The sequence below is a fragment of the Chelmon rostratus genome, chromosome 16, assembly GCF_017976325.1.
Source record: "Chelmon rostratus isolate fCheRos1 chromosome 16, fCheRos1.pri, whole genome shotgun sequence".
Taxonomy (NCBI): Eukaryota; Metazoa; Chordata; class Actinopteri; order Chaetodontiformes; family Chaetodontidae; genus Chelmon; species Chelmon rostratus.
The window spans coordinates 9,886,917-9,911,550 of NC_055673.1; the positions used below are offsets into that span (position 1 = coordinate 9,886,917).

Here is a 24,634-nt window from a genome sequence, read left to right on the forward strand (position 1 = left end):
AGGTAAAAATAAAGTTTTTCGTAAGACCTCACAGAGGGGATAGAGGTTTTACTGAAAAGTGTAGCCCTTAAATCATCATATGATGAGCATAAAAAATATTATTTTAACATTTATGCTCTTTTTGTATAGAATGTACATATAGGTGATTTTATTTCACATCCTTTTTTAATAGTCTATTTGTTCTTTTTCTTTGCTCCTTTTTACTCTTGTTCTCTGTAAATTGAATTTGCCCAACTTAGGATCAATAAAATTTTATCTTATGTTATTGAACCTGCCTATTTCTATCGCTAGTGTTGTTATACCTGAATGAAGAGATTAAATTCTTCTTCTTTTTATAAGGTTCACACAAGGTTCTGTGAGTTTTATGAGAAAATGTACATGATTTAGGCTTATTCCAAAAATCAACAGAGCATCATTCCTTATATTATTTCTTAGTATTATTATTATTGTTGCTGTTGTTGTTGTTGTTGTTGTTTAGAATTCTTCTTCTTAGCACTTGAGGAATTTTACTATCACATAATTGATATGTTTCTCTGAGTAGAATTTAGAATTACACGGTTAAATCAGTGTATTTCCTCCATCACTGTAGTAGATATTAAAAATTATATTTTGTCCCTCTGTGCACCTTCCATAATGATATCACAACTGTCCAATAACTATTGATGCTTAACAAATTAGTCTGTAGGGGGCAATGCTGAGCTACAGTCGTACAGTCACAATGCTTGGTTGAGGTGGCAAAGTGTATGCTTAAGTAAAACACTTAATTAAAATTGAAATTGAAATTAAACAATTAATGATAGACACATTCACATGGGTATATCCACTTTGTGGTACCATTTACTCCACCACAGGACATTATAGAGGCAAATGTTGTCTTACAGCTGTAGGTAGTTTGCTTCTAAAATTATGATGTCAGAGTTTAAACAAGACAGTATTATACACCGTTTTTGCACTTCCACATGAAAACACTTTTCTTTTCATTTGCTCAGATGCTGTCAATGAAGACAGCTCATGCACAATTTTTCACACTGACAGCAATCAGTGGTCACAAAGAGCCAAGACGAGCCAAAAGGGAGCTGAAGCACTTTTTATATTTGTAACTATACTTCATGGTGATAGAGTTTCAAAATATGGTGATAACACTGCACATCTATCTTTAACAAGTCTGAGTCGCTTCAACATGTGATTCACAAAAAGGACTAAATGAAAAAGACAGTTGTACCTTACAACCTGGGTAAGTTCGGTACTTCAGCTAAACTATAACCTGTATCAGATGTTGATAAACTGGACAAACAAACCAAACCACACCCTTTAGGGTAAAACAGCATTTGAAACATGGCTAACTAGTCTTGTAGTGTGAAATCAGTGTGAGGTTTCCAACATTTTCAAAAGAAATTTGATTTAACATGCTACAAAAACAGAAATTTGGTTGTAAAATTGTTAATTTTCCTCATAGCCTTCTTTGTTTTAATGCAGCATCACAGGACCAAATGAAACATTGTCAACTGATCACAATTATTTGTCTTAATCAGAAAAATTGGTCACTTTCATTTTAGTTACATTTTATTGCAGATAGTTCTGTACTTGTAGAATTTGTCTTTATGTAAGGCTGTCGTCCTTTTCAGTGTATCCTACTGCAGCACATGATGTTTGCAGATATTATTTGAAGCATTGTATCAAGCCACTCATTAGGAGTGATGCTCTTATTCCTGTGGCTAAGATCATGCAGACATGGGCCTATATTTGGATATAAGGAATGTAAGCACATTTGGCACAAAATAAGTATTATAGCTATGTTGTCTCCCTTTTCTGTTTACAAATAAGATATAAGATAAGAAAACTTTATGGATTCCACACAGGGGCATTGAAGTACAAGAACAGATGCATCGTATAGATAGGTTTAAATATCTAGTATACTACCTACATTATGAGTATGCTCTTTAAATGGAATATTTTAACAAAAAAAAAGAAATCTAAGTACTAATTTCCACATACAACAACATAAATAGTAATCATAAAGTGTATTGAACCAAAATAACAACCAATTAAAATTGATTAGACAGAAATTAGAAATAAAAACAATTAAATACAGAAACTGCACCTGAGGGAATGGAATTGGGTGATGTGTAAAGCATCCTGGGTCTGCAGATAGCTGTGTGAAGGGATTAAAGAAGCGCCATAGCAAATGTGGGTATAAATATTGTATGTGGGCTACAGTGTATGTGAGAAATCACAGTAACAGCCGGGGAGTCAGCAGGGATGCTGAGGCGGAACTGAAACTCAACGCCGCAGTTTCCTTCAGAGCCTTCAAAACGTCACGGAAACCCGGAAGCGATCGCAATTTAAACAGCCATCACAACAACAATAAACGCGCACTTTCACTCTACGGGCTGTCTGATGAATCAAAAATTTATGGAAAATTAAGCAAAATCTCACAGGGGATTGCTTCAAGGTGAGATATGCACTCTGTAGATTGCAGTATTTTATCTGCTTCAAGCCGCTGGCTACGCTTTCCATCGCCATCGATTCGGATGCTGACTATTACCTGGAAAACAATCTGCTCCATAGTCATAGCGATTGTTTAAAGGCCCTAATTCTGACTAAATTCACTGTTCTTCAGATACAGTTAAGAATGCATGGGGTTGTTTCAATTTTATGAAATAATTGGCATATGTTGCAATCTGTACATATGCAGCATAAGAACACAAAATTATTATTTTTTGCATGCAGCAATATTAATAGTGCACGTGTTATTGTTAGCCTCCTAAGCGCTGGACTGTCATACACCTTTCCGCCGTTGCATTATTGTAGTGCAGAAAATAGACATATCCGTACAAAACCCACCCTTTAAATAGTAATAAAACATGTAAACATTTATTAATTCGTCTGCAAATAATTTTTGAAAAATCTCCAAGTGTATGCTGTCTTGTTCTGCAGTAGGTTGTTGATGTAGACTGTAACATTATTTCACCCCTTTTGCTTTTTTTTTTGCGAAAAAGTAATATTATTTTCTAGCCAGAAATGTAGTCTTCAGTAATAATGGTTTTTCTGAAATGGACAACGTTTTTATGCTGGTGCGAGTGGATCAGTAAAGCTCTGGAGAGGTGTCATCCTTAGATATAGATCATATTCAAACTTATAAATAAAATATTCAAATATGCTTATTGTTATTGGCTTTAATTATAAATAAACATTGTACCAGTATAAGAGAATAAGCTCTCATTTAAATGTAACAAGTGGTTGCATTTTAGTAAATCGAATGTCATCAATCAGGGAATGAATAGATATATTTAAATGTATCTTGAACATATTACAAATTATTTCACCGTATTAAGATGAATGTATAACTTTACACTGTTAATATGGTCTATGTTACCTTGTAACCATGTCTCAAATGTACCAGACATAAAATTCATTTTTTGCTGATTAATAGAAGTATATTGCTGGCACAAAATAAGACAACATATTTGCTCAGTATGTCAATACAACAAGATCATTTTGTGGTTTTAACAAGACTGTTTAACATTGTAAAAAGACATTTTCATGTTTTAAAGACATAGCGTATATGGCCAAAAGTAAGTGGGCAGCTGAAAAACACACTTTTATGAGCTTGACACCCCATTCCAAAACCAAGAGCACTGATATGGAGCTAAACCCCCGTTGCATTTGTTAGCTGTCACTCTTCTGGGGAGGTTTTTTCTGTGGAAATTTGCGCCCAAGAGCATTTGTGACGTCAGGCACTGATGTGGGATGAGAAGGTCCGGCTTGCAATCTGCATTCTCTTTTCTCCAATGGTGTTCAGTGGGGTTGAGGTCTCGACTGCAGGCCATTTGAATTCCCCATCAACAAACTTGTCTAACCATGTCTGTATGGACCACAATTGGTGCACAGGGGCACAATCATGCTGGAGAAGCACAGGGCCTTAATAAAAACAAGAAACATATTTCCTTGTAACATGGAATGAATTTACTATTGTCCTATCCGTGTTTTGTGATTTGTGCAACACCAAAGTCCTGCTATATCATACTTATTTGCGGTTATATAATCAGTATTGAGTAGCTTAATGTACACATTAGCTGGTTATTACTTAAATATTAATTGTTTCTCTCAATGTTCAGTTTGCAGGTGAAAACCTAACTGAGGCAGTTCAAACTGACGGCACCAGTATGGAAGAAGAAATGAGGACGTCTGAGACAGAACAAGGAGATCCTGCGAGCAAAGAGGGAGAGTCCAGTGTAAACATGTCCATCAACAGTCCAACCAAAAGAGGAAGGGGGAGGCCACAAGGCTCAAAGAAGCTTAAGGTTTGTGTTACAGACGTTAACCTAATGGAGCTGGTTTCAGGCATTTCCAATGGTGGGCCTACACAGCCCCAGAGGGGAAGAGGGCGTCCAAAACTCATGAAACACACAGAGCAGCAAGGATCAGGTGACGACGATGCTGATAATACTGTGCAAACTCGCAGGAGTCAAGGAGGGCCGAAAGGTCCCAGGAAACAGGCCGGTGATGAAGACAATGGTGTGACAGATCATTCTCCTAAGAAAAGAGGCAGGCCAAAAAAGTCTCTCAGCAAAAGCCCACTTGACAAGGCTGATGAAGAATTACCAAATGGTGGCTCCGATACGCCAAAACTGGGAAGGGGTCGTCCAAAAGGATCCACGAAGCGCAAGTCAGAAAGTTTAACAAGTGTTGAAGACAACGAAAGTAGTTCTGTAACACCTAGGAAAAGAGGTCGACCAAAAGGCTCTCTCAATAATACACCCAGGCTGGACAGAGAGGTGAGCAGTGAGGGGGAGGTGGAGGCTGATGGAAGCCTAAACTCACCGAAAAGGGGAAGTAGTCGGCTGAGGAAGGTGGAGGTAAATAACGTCGGGGAGTGGACACAGGAGACCTCGAATGGCATCTCAAAGACCCCTCAGAGAGGGAGGGGAAGGCCAAGAAAAAATATTCAACAGGACAGCGGAGATAAACAAGAACTAGTCACAGATGGCTCCCAGCCAGCTAAGAGGGGAAGAGGTCGACCTAAAGGCTCTTTAAACAAGAAACCCCCCGCATATACGGTGCACGGTAAGGTGGGCCATCCTCGGAGAGTACATGTCCCGCCCACAAAAGGGAGGCGTGGTCGACCAAGAAAACAACCAGCCAAAAGAGGACGGCCAAGGAAGTACCCTCTGCCGTCACCTGAGGAGCTGAAAAAGCCAAAAGTATGGAAGCCGTTGGGGAGGCCGAGGAAATACCCACGCGTTGAACCTCCAGAGGGAGCTCCTCCAGCCCCTCGACGAAGCCGCGGTCGGCCTCGCAAGTCGGCGTCCAAAAAAGGTGCTCACTTACGCAAGAGTTTTCCTACCACTCCATCGTCGCTGCACAACCCCAACGACGGACCTCCGAGAAAAAGGGGCCGTCCCCCAAGTACTCCAAAAAGCGAGGAGGGGACCCCGCGGAAAAGGGGCCGTCCTAAAGGTTCAGTCAACAAAAACAAAGCCAGAGGTGAACCACAGCTCGACAGCACACTCCCCAACCATTCAAGGAGCGATTCGTCTGCTGTTGGGGTGAAAAATGAAGTGCACGAAACAGACATGATGCCCATCGAGCACGGAGGCGATGCAGGAGAGACGCTTGATCAGGATGCGAGCTTTGAAGTTAGTAACCAGGCTTGATGAACAATCCCGGTCTGACCAAAAAAGTTGCTGTAGTAGTCACCATTTAAAACATTGAATACAATCTTGTCAATGAAAACACGTTTTTAACATTTTGTCAGTCGGGTAGGCTAGATATTCAGCAGCTCTTCTGTTTCCCTGACTAACTTGTTAATGTTGTTTTATTGTGCTTGATTTAAAAAAAAAAAAACTCCATTCCTGTCATCTGAGTAAGCAGTGGTACTAATAATCTTTTCCTAGAACTGGCATGTATAGTTTATTATTATAGACTGATCAGTCCAGTTTTCATTTAGCTTTCAGAAGTAGTGTTTGTCAGTTTAACTGTAACCGTAAAACGTTTGCTGGGGAATAACTTGGATGGAGAAAAAGAAGTCCAGACAAATGTTGGAGAGATGAGGGGGGAAAAAGAAAAAAATATGCTATAGAGAGCTGAAGTCATGACGTCTTATCCAGGCTAGCCACTAACTTCTGTGACTCAGTGCAATCTGTCATTCAGCATGTCTCGTCTGTCTTCCCCAAAAAGTGTTCCTGGGGTTCACTATCCATTCCTCTATGAGAAACTGGCATATGAATAAAGAGCAACACAGGCCTCAATCACTTTCTTTGAAAATGTTAACAAGGTGTTTGCCAACTGATAGCAAAACACACACCCTCTATTATGGTACTGCTCTTCTAGCCAAGACTTATATCATGGGAAGGTCATTTGAATGGATACATTTATGCATATGCCTCTGAGTTGATCAGATGAGACATCAAGAACTTGGACAATGTGTTTTTTTTTTTTTTACTTAATTGTAAGTGGTTTTAGTTGCCATTGTATAATACAATGTATCGAATGACAATATGAAAACAACGAGAAATGAGTCGCTCATAACAATGAACCCGAAGAGAAAAATGAACAGAATCTGCAGCTCGTTGTTCAGCGTCTGGCCCACAGCTTTACTGTTTTGGTTCACTCTCATCGCTCTCATAATGTAGTTTTCTGCCGCAGGAGAAGCAGCATCTAGCAGCCTGAGCCAGATGTCTCCCTCAGGATTTGTAGAGAATACAAACAGCTGAATGAGAGTGACATCGCCAGGTGACTACAAACACGACTCCAGATTAATGATAATGTTTCTCTGTAGCTGCTGGATGTGTAAATAAGCAACTGTTTGCTAACAACTTTGTCGTAGCAACTTAAACGGTGATGATATGCCAATGGGCCGTTTGCCAAGTGGCCACAACAGGTATTGAACAAGTGATATAAGTTGAGATCAAAGATTCACAAGAGAGGAGTTGAAACGTGCAACTACTTGCAAGGCGCTGGTCTGCAACGTTCCTGCCAGTTTACACCAGTCGGACTAGATGAGTACATTGTTTCCGTAGCAACAACTCTTTGTACTCCTGTTGTTACTACCGGCTTTTCAGGGTTTTTTCTGTAGCTGGATATATTTTGTAGTGTCTTTAATACATGAATGAGGATAGTGAGGTACCTGCTACAGTTGTATTTCCTGTATTGACCAGCTTATGGTTTGTAACTGACTCGACCAGCTGACTTTGCTACAAGCTGAAAGGCTGTTTAAACAGGTGACGTGCCTTAGTTATAGAACCAGCCACTGGCGACTGGACAAGCTGAGTTGCAGACGGCGCCATCATCCAGCGCCATCAGGTTGTTTGAGTTGAGTTAGGGTCAGGTTGGTTTCATGAAATGGTTTCATGTGAATCTTTGGTCTGAACTGAGCATTAGTAATTTGCGTTATTTAACATGTTAATGCCATTCTGAATGAGGTTTTTTAAAAGCTGCAATGATTTATTGATTTGTTGTAAATTCATTGCTAACTATTTTGATAATCAATTAATTGGTTTGAGTTTTTTTTTTTTTTTTTTTTTTAAAGTGAATTCTCTGATTCCAGCTTCTTTAATGTGAATTTTCTGGTCTCTTCACTCCTTTATGAGAGTAAACTGAATATCTTTGGATTGTTGACAAAACGAGACATTTGAGGATGTCATCTTGGGCTTTGGGAAACACTTATTTAACACTTAACGTTTTTCGGCACTTTCTGACATTTTATAGATCAAACAACTAATCTTTTAATTGAGAAAATGATCAATGACAATAATTGTTAGTTGAAGCCCTAGTTTTTTCCTGCTTCTGGAACAGAACCCGGAAGTTGCGGCTTCGCTTCAGCTCTCTATTGAGTGTCTGCGAGGAGAGTTTGATGCCTTGCAGGATAAAATATGTCCAAGTGATGTCATAATTTCCTCAATGCCATTTCACAGTCAGTCATGTCTTCATATTTGTTTTGCCTTAATTGCCAAAGCTTTGAATGTACCATCAGTTACCGTTACTTCGATCAGTGAGTGGTCCTGCACAGATCAGTCTCTTGCGACATGCATTCCTGGACAGAACGAAAAGCTCTGTATCGAACGCCTTCCCGCCACTCACAGTCGCCCCGAAGATTTCCTCCCACTTTGACCATTTCCCTTTTTAGTTTCAGCCGGTATGGAGTTGCAGTAGTTCTTTCACTCTGTCCTCTAAATGTTTACGTGTAACTGTGAAGCCTTTTTTTGTTTGTTTTGTTTTGTTTTATACCTTTGAGACTGTCATGAGATTAAATTCAAGTACTTGGATTAATTTAACAAACGTTCATTTACTTGTTTTGAGCACCAAGTGTAAAAAATTGCGTGAAATGATTTGCACATCATTATTACTGATATTACCACCTGTATGGTGGGGACAAACAATTGGGAGTTTATAAATGCCAAAATGTGCTTTGGTGTGTCACGTTGTCATATGTAAAAAGAATGTGAGATGACGATGGAAATGGAGGTTTAAGGTTGAAAAAAAAACACATTGAAATTTGAGCTGGCTTTGTGAAGTCAAATCATTTTAAGTGGACATATTTGGATTTTGTGTGTTTTGAACAAGAAGTCAATAATTTGTGAGATTATGCTCTTCAAATAAAATGTTGATCTTGCCGTTTTATTAAGCGCAGTGTGGTGTGATGTTTTGGTCTTTCCATTATTTACCCCCAGACAGTTTACTAACTTAATTATGTAGGTAAATACATAGGCAGTGTGTAGCTGTTTATTATAGTGTTTGTGGGTGGCAGCTCCACCCTCACCAGTCCTGTTCGATGACTCACCTTAAGAGCTATGCACCTTTATTCAGCGTGAGGCAAAGACAGTGTAAATTTGACAGATGAATCACTCCAAACGAGAAAACCAGTACAGGTCAGCGTCTGCGTAGTTGTGTAAAATATATACTCAAAACAGTCTAGTAGAAATATTCTAGCATTAGAATCATTTGTTAGGTTTCATCATGACCAACTCTAAACTAAGTTGTATTTTAATATTCAGCTCATGTTTTACATGATTTTATTGCAGTATATAGCCTTTAGCCTTTGCCTGTAGGCTGAATAGTCTCTTAGTACTCCAAAGCATTTTATTAAAAAATGATTTCAGCTAGCTAGAAGCTATAATGTGCTACTTACAGTTTGTAGTTCTTTTTTGTTAAAATTGAATTACCTATGAACAAATTACAAAACAGAGCATGAACTATTGAAAGAGAGAACAAACTAGTGTTTTTTTTTTTTACTGTGTTTCACAACTCCCGGTCTCCTTATGAGAAACTTTTTCGGGTTTGAAACCCGTACAGAGGCGGAGGTGACCGTTGGAACGCAGGGCATCGACATTTTCTGTACGTGGGAAAAGAAGCGGAGTAAGACCTCCTCACTGTGTCCTCCTCTGTCTTGAAAGAATGGCTTGAGTACCTGGTCACACCTGCCAGGTTACTTCTTACGCCATCAGCGAGGAAGTAGTGAGCTCGCTACTCCACACACACAAAGTTACGGACAGTTTCGGTGATGTGAGCGCAGTAAAAACAGGTACGTTAGCGGCTAACGTTCAGTGTTTGTCTCTGTGCTACAAGTTTCAGCGCCAAGGTTAGCTTGAAACTACATTCTGCTCAGGCTTAATTAGCTAACTACACCACCTGCGGTGTATGTACAGGAGTTAAAAAGATATGTAAAACCTTCACTCCTCACGACGAACTCTGGACCATAACGTTGGTAAACAAAGTGCTGTTTTTAAGATCTTATATCCAACAGTATTGACAGTTCATGGTCGCCGGTGAAAAGACGTTTAAAACGGGCTCATGAGTCAACCCAGAGAGTGTTTCCTGTTAAAAAGACGTTAAAAATGCTGCAGGAGTCAACGGTGAGAGACGTTCAAAACCAACCGTTTGAAGACGTCGACTAAACGTTCACATCTAGACCACATTTCATTATGCTGGCTTTGACCTGAGAAGGGTGTTGGGAGCAGAGAGAAGAAAAGTTTCTCTAAAATGACAGAAATGAGCTATGAATTGCAAAGTCCTGTTGAAATATGGTATAAATGTGAACTTTTAACGTTTTCAAATCGTCAAATAGTCACCTCTGAGCCTGTTTTGAACGTCTTTTTCAAAGACCATAGTCATATAGTCTTTAAACCACCATTCAGCTTAAAAATGTTCGATTACCTTCAATGGCAGCTCTAACCGAAGATTTTCAGTTGTTGAAAAAAGTACTGTGTGGCATATTAACCTTGAGCTGATTAATACAGAAAAAGCCAGACATTGAATGTAGGTGAGACTCTGGGCAACTGTGACATCTCAAATTCAGACATCAGTCATCTGTGATGATGCCTCTCTGTCTGGAAATGGACAAACTGATGTCTCACACTGGTCCAAGTGTTTCTGCTAAGACTCATTTTTGAGTTATGAAAGTGTCTTTTTCACCTACAGTATTTTCCTCCTACTGTCTCAGCGGTTAATATCTGTGAAGTTGAATCCGTCTGTGTTGTCTAACATTTGGGATCTTTGTCAGATGTGAGCTTCGTTGTCTCTTTCTCGAGCCAGCAGGGTAGTTTGTGTCATGGGTGGGACAGTCGGGGTCACCTGTAACACAGTTGACCCTGACACCATTGAAATGGTGTCCCCTTTGAACAATATCAAAATAGATTATTTTATTTGTAATAATTAAAGAAAAGTATGTTGTGTTCATTTGTATGTATACCATGTTTATTATATTTCGCTGGCATAGTGCAGTGTATGTAGTATTTTGCCTTTTAATCAGGGGACCCTGGTTCAATTCCTACCGAGATCCAATTCACCATGTGTTCAAATCTTCAGTGTCTATGACAGCATATTTTCTGTTATCTGTTATTTTTGGCTTGTGATAAGATAAGACTTTATTATACCAGAGAAATTTGGATCTTACATGCAGCAGGCAAAAGTAGCAGGAATAAGAGAATGAAAAAAAAATAAATACTAAATAAAAAGTTGACTGTATACATGTACATTTTATAAAAAAATAACTCTAAAAATATATTTTTGAAATTGCACATGTCTTTGAAAAAACTGCACATTGTGGGTATGGATAAATTAAGTACAGTGTTTGCTCCATTGCACAGTAATAAATATATATGTGTCACAGTAGAAGAAGAAAAAAATGTATGCTCATACTGTTACAGTCGTCCCTGCATGTGGGGGCAGATGTTACATTTGACTTCTGGTGTTTCAGTTACTGTCAATCAGTTGCTGTGACTCCAACATTGCTTTTAACATTTGATGATTGTTATCAAGTTGAACACAGATACAAATTACCCACCAAATAGAGAAGTTTTTGAGTGATGACATAAAAACCAAAATGTGTCACAGTATCCCCCAGTCTCCCCTAACTGAGACCCTGAGAAGAAAATACAGCACAAAAAAACTGACAGAGTAAACTGTAATGATATTTTTAAACTCGAGGAAATTGGTCTTGAAACCAGACTCAACCAGATCCCTTCTGGAATTAAACAAGCAAATCTACATTTTAAACCTCCAAATTTCGCTTGTGTCAGAGTTGAAATCCAGCCTTTTGTTTATATACCTTCATCTCAGACACAACAACACATCCGCTTCAATTTAAAGCTGCTTCCGCTGCTGTTTTTACAGTCTGCTGTGTGTAGTAGGACAGGCAAAGTCCAGGCAGTTTCATGTGTTTTCAGAGAGCAGGAATGCAGCCATGTTCATATAGCATGTTGCTCACTTTATAGCTGAATTGTATCAGTGTTTTCTGTTAATAATTGGCCTTACAGAAGCTGGGTTGACGTGCTTGGGAACATCTCAAGATGCCTCTTTAATATTGTGTAAAAGTGAACTTGAGTTTAATTGAAGTGAGATTTAGTCGTTTGTGTAATGTGGCTGGTCTTAATGCAGTGTGTTCAATAAGCATCACTCTGTTATCAGATCTGACATGTAAAATGTTCCCCCTGCAAATTTTAAAGAGGCAGCATATTTTACATATTGATGACATTACAGTTGGGGATGTTGGTCTTGGAGAGACATTAGCGTTAGTATTTTAAATTTAAGTAGGTAAAAGGTAAAACTGCCCTGGGGTTTGTCTCTGTAGTGTTTTGTGTTTGGACAAAATAAGCAGTTTAAAGATTTTGTGTAGAATTGGTATTGAAGCTAATCATTATTTGCAGCCCTTTAACGTATGACTGACTGCATTAACAGCGCTGAAACAAGGAGAAGGTGCCATACTGTTATCACCTTCAAATAACTGGCATAATGCTGATGTCCACAAACTCTCTAATTCAAAGTCTCGCTGGCTTTGTTGTTTGTGATTGTGATACATAGATAACATTAAAAGCATATTTATAGTAACCTACAAGTTGAATTTGCCTCCTTTTCAGACATGAATTCAGACTGCCTGACTACTGCACAAACTTGCTCTTTACACTGTGTTGGGCTGTCAGGGCGAGACATGAAGAGCAACACAAGATAAACAGTGAACTTTGATATTTTTCTGTGTGTGTGTGTGTGTGTGTGTGTGTGTGAAGCTGAAAAAAGCCTTTTTTTTCTCTTCCCAGAGAAAAAACAAATGTGGCCAAAAATGACTTAAAAACTAGAAGACAACAGCCAGACTCTTGACAGTGCAACAGGTTTTGACTGAAGAGAGAGAAAATTGTTTTTAAAAGCTCAACAATGTCTGGCCAAGGTAGTTTGATCTCAGACGAGGTGGCACTTTCACCTGCCAGTCCAACCGCAGAGCCACAAATAGCCACAAAAAAGCCACAAGATAGCAACAGCATAGAGGAAAGAAAGGAGATTACAGATGAAGAAGAGCACTTAAAGGAGGAGGAGGAAGAGGAAGTGACCAGCTCTGCTCTTCTGGAGCCCAGTACTCTGCCGTGGCCTGTTGACAAAGAGAGGAGGCCTGAGACGGACAACGACGATGGAGTCTGGTCAGAAAACAGAGTTTCAGAAGCTGAAGAGAGGGACACGGGGATCAGCGGAGGAAGCCAGGACCTGTCGGAGGAGCTGAGCCAGGTGGAGAGCGACAGGAAGAGCAAAGCCAAATGGAGGGAGAGCATGCCCGAGGGCGAGAGGTGGAGGGACGACGAGATCGAGGTGCAGCGTGACGACAAAGGGGACGGCTCGCTGGCGGACGATGAAGACGAGGACGAGGTAGATGATTGGATCTCAGGGAAAGCAGGTCTGGGTTTCACTCCAAATGTCACAATCGTGCATCCATCTGGCAAAGAGGCTCCTGAAGAGAGCAGGCTCTTTATAGAGAAGGACGAGGGGAAGGAGCCGCAGATGGAGCCCGAATCACAGGGACAGTTTTACCCAGAGTGGACAGAAGAGGACGACAAGTACTGTGAGTGTGAGACACAAACCAGACGTCACTGCATCCGGCCACGTATCTTTTAAGAATTACACTAAATGAGTTAAAAGTTATTCACTGATCGTCAGCAATAAGACACGCTTACAATAAGGGGAGAGAGGTATGGGTTGACAAGGTACTTAATTGTTCATGATTGGTGTCATAAACCCCTGAACCACCAGAGCGTCCCAAGCATCAGATTTCTTAATCCCCTAATCTTTTGATAATAACTATTTAGTGATTTCCTGCCCAAATTTAAAGCTATTAAATCATATTAAGGCCAGTTTAAGTAAGATTATTAAGACAGCTGCTACTCTGTCATTGTGATTTTAAATCCTGTTTTCTTTTAGAGAAGAAGAGAGGACAGTCTTTTGTTATGCCATTTAGTATATTCAAAAATGATCATCTGAACTGGTCACATATCAGTTTGCTGAGCACACTTTCACTCAGCGAGTAAGTGAGTCACTGTACACTGCGCCTTGTAGCACAGCTTAATGATCTGTTCTCTCCTTAATCAGATATAATTACATGTCTTGAGATGAATCATGCTATTCCTACAGTCTCTGTCTCATCCTCTTTGTCTTGTTGTCACTGTCTGGTCCCAATACAGACATTTTATAGATGCTGATTTTCTGTACTTGGTATTAAATAAAAATCCTTGCGTTTTCCTTCCTCAGATGTGTGTGGTCTGTGCGGTGAAAGACTGAAGGTGAGTCTGGCGTTCGTGGCTGCAGGGATCCTCTTCCCGCTTCTGGTGTGGGGAGGCTACGCCCTCCTTCCCTTTGACTCACCGCTGCTGGAGAGCGCCCCCCTCCGGGTGGTGTACACTTTACGCTGCTCCTTCTTCGCCATCATCCCCATCATGCTCGGTAAGACCTCATTACGTTCATCGTGCACTGAAACAAACAACTAATATATTTTAAAAAGAGCACTCTTAGCCATGAACAGAAACAACTTCACACAGAATAAAAGCAGGTAACCTGGAGCCTCGTGTCTCTGCAGGCAAGGTGGCGGAGGGCGTGGCCCGGCTGCGCTACACCTTCCTAAGCCCACTCTATCACAGCAACCTGGTGCACAGAGAGGTGGCGGTGCACTGGCACTACGTCAACGAATCGCTGGCCCTCTTCCTCTTCTTCTTCCTGCAGCTCGCTGTCATGGCAACCTACATCAGCCAGGACCTGGTGAAGTTGGTGCCGCTGCTCACCATTATATTTGCTTTCGGCAGGTATGTGTGCTCACTGTTCAATGTTTTGCGAGGGGACAGGTGATTCTGTGGTAGGGCAGAGTGGTTCTCTATCAAGCAACTGAATTTGTGAAATACACGAACATGACACTGCTAGACGCAGCGGTACAACACACAGTGAAATTACATTAATGATCAGAGAGGATTATTACAAATCCCTGTTTAACCATTGTATCTGAACCACTGATGAAAAATGTTGGTGAGTGTTAATCTTATTAACCGCCCCGTCCGTCTGTCCGTTAATGGTCTTTGTATTTTAAGAACTACTTCCTGTCAAAACTTTGATCTGTTCTACTTACTGCGGTCATGTAAAGTTTTACAGTGCTGATGGACCATTATAACGTGATTTTGGATACAGACACCCTTTCCCATTCCAAACGAACTGGTTAAACTGGTAATTTGTTTTAAACCTGTCTGATTACACGGGGTTGCATATCCAATCATTTATATACCAGTGTTTAAGTTTACAAACCACAAGCTTTTCTTTTGCTTGTCTTTTCCTTTGTCTTTCTCTTCAGTATACTTTCTACAAAGACCATATCTATAATGTGTTATGGAGGCTTTCATATTGAATTATAATGCATTTGTCATGACCACACTCTCTGATGCACTGTGTCAACAGTTATCAAACATTATAGATGTGAGTCCTATAAGTGTAGCACATTTTCTTGCATCTGAAAGAATTTACGCTGCATCATTAGTGATTATTATGTAAGATGCCAAAATGCAGTTACTCTTTGTTTACCACTCACTATGAAATGTTATACAGAAGGATTTATTATATCAATATGTATTTCACACTTACAGTGTATTTCACTGTATTTTCACTTATTTTTCACAGTCGGCTCTGAAAAAATATTCTCAGGCAGAATCAAATGCATGATGAGGGAAAACTAGAACGAGTATAAAAGCTTCAATTAAGTTATTAATCCAGATCCTTTGAGTCATCCAGCACACGGGAACGGATGAAAGGCAGGAAGGAGCTAAGCTGTCTAATGCTCCTGCTGAAAAGGGAGAGTGGGTGTACGATGATGTGGGTAGTGATCAGATCTTTTTGTCGTTATTTATCCAGATCAAATTGATTATAAATCTAAATCAAACAGAAAGGAGGGATCTAAGTCTGAGAAAGTCCCTCTCATCTGCCTCTGGAACTTATTGCTGTTATTTTCTGTGCTGCAGGCTGATCTACTGGCTCTGCCTCTCTCTGGGCAGCAGCATCAGGGGCCTCGGCTTCGGCCTCTCCTTCCTCCCCATCATGGTCATGCTGGGCACCAACCTGTACTACGTCTGTACGTCGGTCGGACAAGGGGCGGTTTTTGACGTAGGATCGGCCACCATAGATCCTCCTCCGGGGCAGAGCTGGTGGGGTTAAAGGGCAACGTCAAAAAAAAGGTGGTGAGGAGTAAAGAGACAAACTGTTTTCACATCTCGACTCTCAGACAGACACCTTGGCGTATTGCTGTGGTGTCCTTTGAAGTTGTAATCCTTCAGATTTCAGTCCTGGTTGATCTGGTGACACACTTGGTTACCACAGTGTCAGAGAGTCACAGTGACAAATACACTGCGTTTCCTGTGGCTGTGTCACAGTCAAAGCCAGGTGAGCGCTTTTAATGTGAAGCAATAGTAGGAAGTATGTTCTTAATACAGCTCTGCCACAGCATAAAGAGAGCAAACAATCGCAGTCTAAACCAAGTGCAGGAATGGCGGACTCCGCCACTACCAATGCAAACTACTATATAATCACAGAGGAACATGCTGATTATAAGTAGTATGAAAAATGGAGTTTGACTTCATGAAGATCTCAAGGATTACAACTTTTAGTATTTAATCATTTCTTTTGTATCTTGAATCTTCCTCTCTGCTTAAAAACATGCAGGCATCCAACTACACAGTAGTTAAGAAAGGAAGTCGAAAAGTTTACGTACACCAACAAAGCTCTTATCTACATGCAAGTGAAAACTGTAAACATCCTCCATTACAAATCTTTGAACAGTCTGCACCTTCTTTTCCTTTTGAGCTGAAAAAAATCCAGTTTTCAAAGAGTTTCAGTGAGTCATCCAGTGTTTGGATGTGATGAGACATGAAACCTGATAACCTGTCAGTTATATGCACAGAATCAAGTGAGCGGTGTCAAAACTAAACATTTAAGGGTATTATTGGAATTGTTTTATACGGATTCTTAACATTTAGTTGTTTTTGTGAGTTCTTCCGTTTGTGTTGTCACCAAATGGTACTAATGGTAATCTGAAAACTTTATATTTATAACTAGACTGTTTGTTCGACCGATCAAAGACTTTCTTTGTTCATAGCAGCGTTAGTCGTCGGGCTATTTGTGGATAGTCACTTTTCTTTTTTTTTTTTTTCAGTGCATGAGTGCACGAGTACTTAAAGTAAATCTGATCAATGTTTGGGACTTTGGATGAGTTCAATAAAGCTTCATTAACAAATATGATCCTCAACGGTGTGCAGCAGCTGATGAGACTGAATGACTTTCATTGATTTATCTGTCCAGCGAAGAAGAGTCCTGAGTACAGTTCAAATAGCAAGTTGTAAATGTGGGTCCTGTGATCATGATTCACAAGGCAAGTTTCAGCAAGACCAAATAGTCGGTGCCCAAATTCAAAACCTGAAAAATGTGGCCAGTCTTGAACCACAACTGGAAAACTGCAGGTTTTCTTTCTACAAGTGAAGAAAGAAACTGCAGCGTCATGGTTGAAGTTGGCAGACGAGGAAAAACAAACACCAGAAAAATGTGTCAAAACAAAAGAAGGAAATCATTCAATTCGAGCAGTGAAGACGGTGCAGAGCAGAGCGAGGATCTGTTTCCTGACTGTCAGACAGCCTTATTTTTGCACAAATACAAAATATGGCTACAACCCACACCGTTAACCCTTTAAGTAAGTGTTACCTTTACACAAGTGCATCAGTAAAGATAATAATCTGTGGTCAGCTCCACAAACTACCTGAGTGCCCATAATACTCTTTCATTTGATCCTTCTTTTCTAATAGTACATACATAGGTTTACTTCTTAATACTCAGTGCTGAATACTTCTTCCTAGACTGTTGCGGGTAAATGACCTCTGTCTCATTTAGCACTCGATGTTCTGTTCATTACGTCCCAGTCATTCAGTTTCCCCTGCTTTGGTCATGTGAACACTCATCATTTGATATCAGACTTGTAGGTGAGCAGACCTGTAACAACTTGTACGAGAATTCCAGTGAACATGTTTTCTCTACCTGAACAAATTCCTCACTCAGATTAGAAAATGATACAATCCAGTATAGAGCTGCAACCTCAAACCTCCTGCATCTGCTCACTGTCTATATTAGACAGCTGCAGGAGTAGTTTGTAGATTAAAACTATGCATACAGGAGGTTTTCATAGCCTTTCAAGTTTTCCACATTTTGTTATGTTTCAGACTCATCTTCAAGTGGCTTTTTTTTGTCATCAATCAACACAAAATACTCCACAATGACAAAGCAAAAACAGGTTTCTGGAATGTTTGGTACATTTATTGAAAATAAAAAAAAAATGTACTCCTTCAAGCTCAGTCAGGTTGTTTGGGGGAGTGTGGGTGCAAAGCCACTTCCAGATCCCTCCAGAGATGCTCTGTTAGGTTCAGGTCCAGAGTGAGTAGAGACACATACACCACTTGCCTTGTCTCGATTGTGGTGCAGGGAATTAAATCCCCCAAAAATCGAATTACGAAGAAAAAAAAAGTCATTTTTCACACACACTTACCAACTCTGCATCGATTTATTCAATCAATTAACTCAGAGCAGAGGTGGTGGTTCCAAACTTCTTCCTGTAGAAGGCTGGAAGCTACTATGCACTTGGGCATTTTCAGTGCTACAGAAATGTTCCTGTCTCACAGGTCTACGACAATAATGTCCAATGACTTCAGAAAGTTGTAGAAGCATCTCAAGCACCATTGATAGAAGCAGGATTCGTCAGAGATCAATTGCTCTAAATTTAACATTTTAACAAAGGATATGAATACTTATGTCAGTGAGATATTTCACTCTTTTGTTTTCAGTAAATTTACAAAACGCTCAAAAACCTGTTTTTGCTTTGTCATTGAGGAGTATGTGTGTATATCCTGATGAGAAAAAAATGGAACTGAACCCATGTTAAGATGAGTGAGTGTGAAACATAACAATGTGGAAAAAGTGAAAGGGCTGAAAACTTTCTGTAAGATAGAGATCCATCCACCCAACAGTACATAAAGTAGTTACAATTAGCACCAACAGTAAAATGCTACCTACACAATGAGAATCATCAAATAATGTATAAAGGCTGCAACAACATTTTTAATGATCAAACTAAATTAAAGTTATTTAGTGTAATATCATAATAGATGAAGAAAACCAGAAATGTGTCACATCTAAGCTGGAACCAGATAAAATTTGGGCATTTTTGATTTAAAAAAGGATTCAAAAGATTAATCCAAAATCAAAACAGTTGCCAATTAATGTTCGGTTGATCAACCAAATGTTTGAGAACACTAACAGGACAGTTTTCTTCATAACAAGCACTTTTACTAATGATTCATGAAGTCCGTTTTCAGCCAATCATTGTGTACCTCTATTTTCAATATAGGGCTTTTCCTACTACCTTTTCTGTTATTGTGGTAGTGCTACTTTTACTCTTTTACACTCACAAATATTAAAAGCTACAAACAAACAATAGAACACCAGACAAAAACAATAATATTTAAGTAAAAGAAGGTGTTATTTTTGTTGTTATTTTGTTAAATTGTTAAATTTATCTCAGTGTTATCAGACATTGTTGACTCACTTGTTCAGTTGCTGCTTACCTCAAAGGAGGTCACGGTCTAGCTATCACTGAATTTGTGAAATGAAGCTTCATCGTGTGTGTTTGTAACTGTAAAGATGAGCTGAGGATGAAGAGGGACAAAAAAAAAAGACAAACTGAGAGAGCCTAATGATGTGACGGTTAAGAAAATAAACCAGACTCAAATTCATTTCACTCAGTTTGTCTATTTAATATATAAAATACGGTAAAACATACGCAAAAAGGGTAAGGTCTCAAGGGACTTGGATACTTTGGTACAACAAACACTTTTTTGTAAAAGCGGTATAGAATTTCAATAACATATCAGTGCATACTTTGTATATGAAAATATACACAAACTGTATATCATTCTCAAAAAAACAACAAAGAAATATTTTCTTTACAACAAAAACCCAAAGCAGACTAGCTCAACACAATATATTAGCTATAAATTTCATCTTTAGTATTTCATATGCTACATTATTCTGAGTCGTTTTAAAACTCATTTGTGATGCATGTCCTTTATCATTACTGTACGTAACATAAGTTTCGTTGTTACCTGTATCCCATGCATTTACATTTTTCAAATTTTATGAATTACTAATTTCAGTTGTTTCCCGTTTTTATAAATATATTCTATATCTTAATTAAAATTGCAGCATTTAACTGGTATTTCCTTCATTGCATTTGCTAATACCACAATAACTGATCGTGCAATTTTCAGCAAGTTGTTTAAAAAAAGGAAACCAGTGCTATATGTTTATGATAAGATAAAATAAGAAAGAAAATAAAAACAGTTGACTATCCTACACAAAATAGCAATAAAATAAAAGCTCCATAATAATAATATCATCATAATAATAGACAATGGAACTGTCACCAGCACAAATTAATCCAAAAATAGTGAGATTCTAAAAACATTGTACACAACAAGTAACAGGGGTGCAGGTTTTCATTTCTCATATACGTAGATTGTCTTGTGACTACACTGCTAGATTGGACAGAGAACTTTTTGTACAGGAACAAACCTGCATGAAGCAGGATGCCGAAGCCAATCGGTGTGGTGTCACATTTCAGTCAACCATCAGCGCCCACAAACAGAGTTCACCTGGAAATTAGGGTTTTCAAAAATGGAAATGGCTGCGTGGTAAAAGCGGGAGCTCATTCGCTCTGTCTGGAGGCTGGTAGCGCTCGTTGCATCTTTAAAAGGAACAGTTCAACTTTTTCGGATAAACACTTTTTTTTTCACGCGAGTCTGCAGTGGTTTGCAGCTGTTTCTCTTGATGCATGACCTCCTAATATTCGCAGAATCGTAGTGGATTGAATGGTGCATTAATGCACATTTATTTTTTGCAGATTTTCTGGAAATTCATTTAAAATTGACATGTGTGCAACATTAGAGGTGAGCTACAGTGGTGCTTGGTAGGCATGGCTAACCGTCTGCCCCATTTCCTGCTAAGCTAACAGGCTGCTGGCTGTACCTTCACGTTCAACGCGAGTATTGATCTTATCTAACTCTAGGTATGAAGGTGAACTTCTCAGAATGTTGAACTATTCCTTTAAAGGTTTAAGAGGCAAATTTTCTCCAACATGAGTTTACTGAACGTGTTGGATGTCAAATAGTTTACCAGAGAGCTGACAGAAGAAAACAGTACGAACCTGAAATTAGCAGAGTGAAAAGTTTCCCACCACACTGTCACACGGGGGACTGAAAAATCACCCGACCATGAAAAACATCAACAACGCTGGCGCAAAAATGTCACACTGCATGCAGATGTTTTTGTTTTTTCTGGACACTCACCACAGCATCATGTCGTAAAAGCAGCCGTGTCCACTTCCTCCACCTCACCTACACTGACTTAAAAGTGTAGGACAGTTTAAGTAGATAATAAACAGTCAACAACACCAGTCTGCACTTTGAGCATCGTCTCGAGGAAAGAAAAAAAAAAGCATTAAGGACAAACTCTCTATTTGTAGGCTATAACCAACCTGTGTACACACTCATACACAAACCTGAAATGGTTCAGACAAAACAAATTTGTACTAGAAACATACAATTTAACAACAAACAGCACTTGGCTGCCAATTTCTTGACTTAATTTCAAAGTGAAAAAAGGCATAACCTGTGTCTGCTTAACGTGGAAAAGATCGTACACAATTCTGTCAACCAAAATATGCGTCAAAGAAGTGCGTTTCATCTCTTAACTACACTACAAGTGAATGGCAGTGACCTAATCAGTTCATCTTAAGGTGTTTATGGAAAATTTTACTTTGATCGTGGGTTTTAAAAATGAGTGGTAGGAGAATATGATGACACCACAACCAAGCAGGCCTCTAAGTGAGGGACAGAAAGTGCACACACCATCAACACTAGCATAAAATAGGTTTACTGAAACAAGTCCGATCCACCAGCACTACCTAGTGTGGCGTAACCCCTGCACCGTAGCTCGAAACATATCAAATTCACACTCATATATGCAAACAGATCCACTGAGAATCAACACATTGCTTGTTTTTAGGGATACCTAGCAAAGTCTATGCAAATATATTCATATGTACATACACGTCGTTGAAGCTGAAAAGCTATTTTACTTTGTCGCCAACTGAAGCGGTAGAAATATAGAAAATGTCTTTTTCCTTTCACTTTTTGAAACACGGCAAAGAGCTAAGAAGAGCTAGAGAGAGCTAAAGAGGACATCAAAGCTTTTGTATAAGGAGTGATTTTTATACAAAGTCATAATTCCTACTTCTGGACAACTAACGGACCTTCAAAACAGATTTTTTTTTTCAATACCAACAGATAAAGAACACTTGGACTGAAAGAACCAAATACTTCTCTACCCAAAAAAAGCCACCAGAGGCTCAAAAAACTCAGACTACGCATTTAGCTGGATGGCATCTACTCCTGGTTAATAAGCTGAGTGACTGGCTGGATTTCTGGTGCAACAGTTTCCATCCAAGTTCCAGAGGAGATGAGGTGAGACAGGACGGGAGGAGCACCCAGTCCGAGGAGAGACTGACGGCGAATTCAAAGCCTGGAAAGCATCGACAGTTTTTAGTCCTCGTTATTTCCGTGACAGTGCGAGTAATAATTCATCAGTGTCCCTGCACCATGTGCGAGAGGCATTTGGCATTTTTTTGTGTTGTTGTTGTTGAAAAGAGGTTATAATTGGCACTCTGGCAAGGTCCTCGACTCCACAGCCACAGAGTGCCACCTGTTGGGCTGAGGTTGGTAAATGTGGCAGCGGACAGAACCGTTCCTGTTGAAGTCTCCTCACCTAGAAGACCCCGTCTGAGTCCGTTTGCTCAGTGCCAGATAGATGCTCAGGCCTCAAACGTGTCCAGATTTACGTTATATCCAAAAGTGCAGTTTGGAGGTGACTTATGGAAGAATGGACAGCGCACAATCCAAGCGATGCTGGATCTCAAAGAGCAGGAAGTGGTGAGTCATACGGCAGAAGTCCCATGATGTCGACAAGCCACCAATCACATTGTGAACAATGTAGCAGAGCTCGATGTAATAACATGAAGGTTATGCAGGAACCATGTGAAAGATAAATGTTTTTATGGTTTCCTCAGATTGCAAAAAGGTTCAACACCTCATTTCTACCAAAAGAATGTACTATATGGGAGTCATTCAAGCAAGAAGGCTTTTAAAATCTACTGTCCCTCTATGTTCAAGGACCTATCAGGGACAAAATATCCAGCTGAGCACTAAGCCATCCTCTCTTCACTCAGAGCGCGATCCCAAAGGATTTTTATTTTTTATGGGGGTTTTTTGTTTGTTTTTGGCAAAGCCTTGAAAGTCTGGGCAACGCAGCTGAGTTGTGTAATTGTGGACAGAGGCAGATGTGTGATGATAGTGTCACATGGCAGTGGGGTCGGTGCAGTGGGGGTTTTAGGATGAGTGTGGGTGTGTGTTGTGGGTGTTTAAGTGTCACCAAAACTTCGCTGTGGGTGCAGAAAGGCGTCGCAGGCGCCTCTATGTCACCCAGGCGTCCAATCTCATGCGCTTGATGTTTCCTCCCTCCTGCTCTGGTTCGTTCGATGCCCTGAGGACCTCGGCCGAGGGGCTGAAGTCGGGCGGCACGGACCGGCTGGCGGGACCTACGCTTCCCGTAGTGCCGCCGCCGGCACCTCCACCGCCGGCTGTGCCAGTGTCATCACGATCGCTGCCTTCAAAGGAGCTGGCGTTGCTGCTTACACTGTCCGCAGGCGAGCGGCCGGTCGGGGGCTCCAGGCACAGCAGGGAGCCGGGGTACTGTGGCGGCGCTGTCAGGATGGCTCCTCCTGAGGTCGAGGACGGCGTGGTTGAAGATGGAGGAGGGCAAGGGGTGCTGCGATCCCGGCCGGGCGAGGCGGGCTCCGACTTGATGCTCACACTGGAGTTTGTGTTGACTGTCAGCATGGCGCCTTGAGGTATATGGGTCACAGGCCTGAGAACAGTGTCCGGGAGGACAGAGAGAGGGAGACGATGGAAGATAAGGGACAGAACAAAGAGGAAAGGCAAGAGAAAAACATACAAACGATTAGTACTTGAAAAAGGTGTATGAGAAACTGGAAGGTCATTTGCGTTGAGACAAAAACTGACATTACAAGGCACAGCACCAACAGGGAAAAGCCACACTCCATTATTCAATAATCCAATCAACTCTGAGCCTTCAAAGCAGAAGTAACACCCCCACTGGTCCCCAGAGATCAACAGAACAGCCCAGGAAGCATGAAATGATTGGTGTGACAGGGTGGTTCGCAGTGAGGCAGCTATGATGTGAAGAAACTACAGATGACAAACAGAAAATAATCTCGGGTTAGAGAACATGGTGGAAACCGGAACTACGTCTCTTTCCTGTTTGACTGCAGACAGCACCAGACATGCTTAGGGGGAGCCAGCCAAAAGCGCACAGACACACAGGAAAAAGGAAGTGTGATACAGTACCGGCCCAACCACTCATCTCTACCCAAGAGCAGGTTGGACGGAGAGCCAACACTGTGGGGAGAAAACAAAATGTTGGAGCCCAAACCAAAGGGAAGAGGTGGATTAGAAGGCATGTGTGGAGAAAAGTGTGAAACATTATTGCGAGCAAACGTTTCTTCAACAGCAGCAATAATGTTAATGTCTTGGCATCAGAAACAAAGACCCTAACCTGCCGAAGTTTTGTCCAAGCACACATAAAAACCCAGTTATGAAAATCTTGTTTTCTGATCTACAAACACAGTGCAAAGGGCCCTTACACACTTTTTGCATTCTTCCTTGCTACAGAGTGT

The 24,634-nt window shown here is 40.3% G+C and overlaps 3 protein-coding genes across 7 annotated transcripts in view; 2 read left to right on the forward strand and 1 right to left on the reverse strand.

Annotated features, from left to right (window-relative positions):
- Positions 1-2,318: 2,318 nt before the first annotated feature.
- On the forward strand, positions 2,319-8,627 carry LOC121619664 (basic salivary proline-rich protein 3-like). The gene is made up of 2 exons (XM_041955511.1): positions 2,319-2,452; positions 4,119-8,627. Exon 2 carries the CDS (start codon positions 4,167-4,169, stop codon positions 5,655-5,657), a length of 1,491 nt encoding a protein of 496 aa, XP_041811445.1. The 5' UTR covers positions 2,319-2,452; positions 4,119-4,166; the 3' UTR covers positions 5,658-8,627.
- Positions 8,628-9,421: 794 nt separating this feature from the next.
- On the forward strand, positions 9,422-20,012 carry tmem79a (transmembrane protein 79a). Of its 3 annotated transcripts, none has more exons than XM_041955339.1 (5): positions 9,422-9,523; positions 12,534-13,324; positions 14,008-14,199; positions 14,333-14,555; positions 15,753-20,012. In XM_041955339.1, the coding sequence occupies exons 2-5, from the start codon at positions 12,649-12,651 to the stop codon at positions 15,943-15,945; spliced, it is 1,284 nt and encodes a 427-aa protein (XP_041811273.1). In that variant the 5' UTR covers positions 9,422-9,523; positions 12,534-12,648; the 3' UTR covers positions 15,946-20,012. The 3 variants fall into 3 exon arrangements, with proteins under 3 accessions (XP_041811273.1, XP_041811274.1, XP_041811275.1); XM_041955340.1 differs by lacking the exon at positions 9,422-9,523 and adding an exon at positions 9,571-9,706; XM_041955341.1 differs by lacking the exon at positions 9,422-9,523 and having other exon boundaries at positions 12,515-13,324.
- LOC121619549 (myocyte-specific enhancer factor 2D homolog) overlaps positions 19,560-24,634 on the reverse strand; it is a 30,314-nt gene continuing 25,239 nt past the window's right edge. For 2 of the 3 annotated variants that reach the window (XM_041955337.1, XM_041955336.1), the window contains one exon: positions 19,560-23,805. In XM_041955337.1, the coding sequence (XP_041811271.1) occupies positions 23,352-23,805 (454 nt within the window). In that variant the 3' untranslated portion in view covers positions 19,560-23,351. Of the gene's footprint in view, positions 23,806-24,305; positions 24,357-24,634 lie in introns of all 3 variants that reach the window. The other variant, XM_041955335.1, reaches the window with a different exon arrangement.

Excerpts from the sequence above, each read along its gene's own strand:
- LOC121619664 (XM_041955511.1), top strand. The coding sequence starts at position 4,167 with ATGGAAGAAGAAATGAGGACGTCTGAGACAGAACAAGGAGATCCTGCG.
- tmem79a (XM_041955339.1), top strand. The coding sequence starts at position 12,649 with ATGTCTGGCCAAGGTAGTTTGATCTCAGACGAGGTGGCACTTTCACCT. Across the intron at positions 13,325-14,007 it reads AGAAGAGGACGACAAGTACT|ATGTGTGTGGTCTGTGCGGT; the intron begins GTGAGTGTGAGA and ends TTCCTTCCTCAG. Across the intron at positions 14,200-14,332 it reads CATCATCCCCATCATGCTCG|GCAAGGTGGCGGAGGGCGTG; the intron begins GTAAGACCTCAT and ends GTGTCTCTGCAG.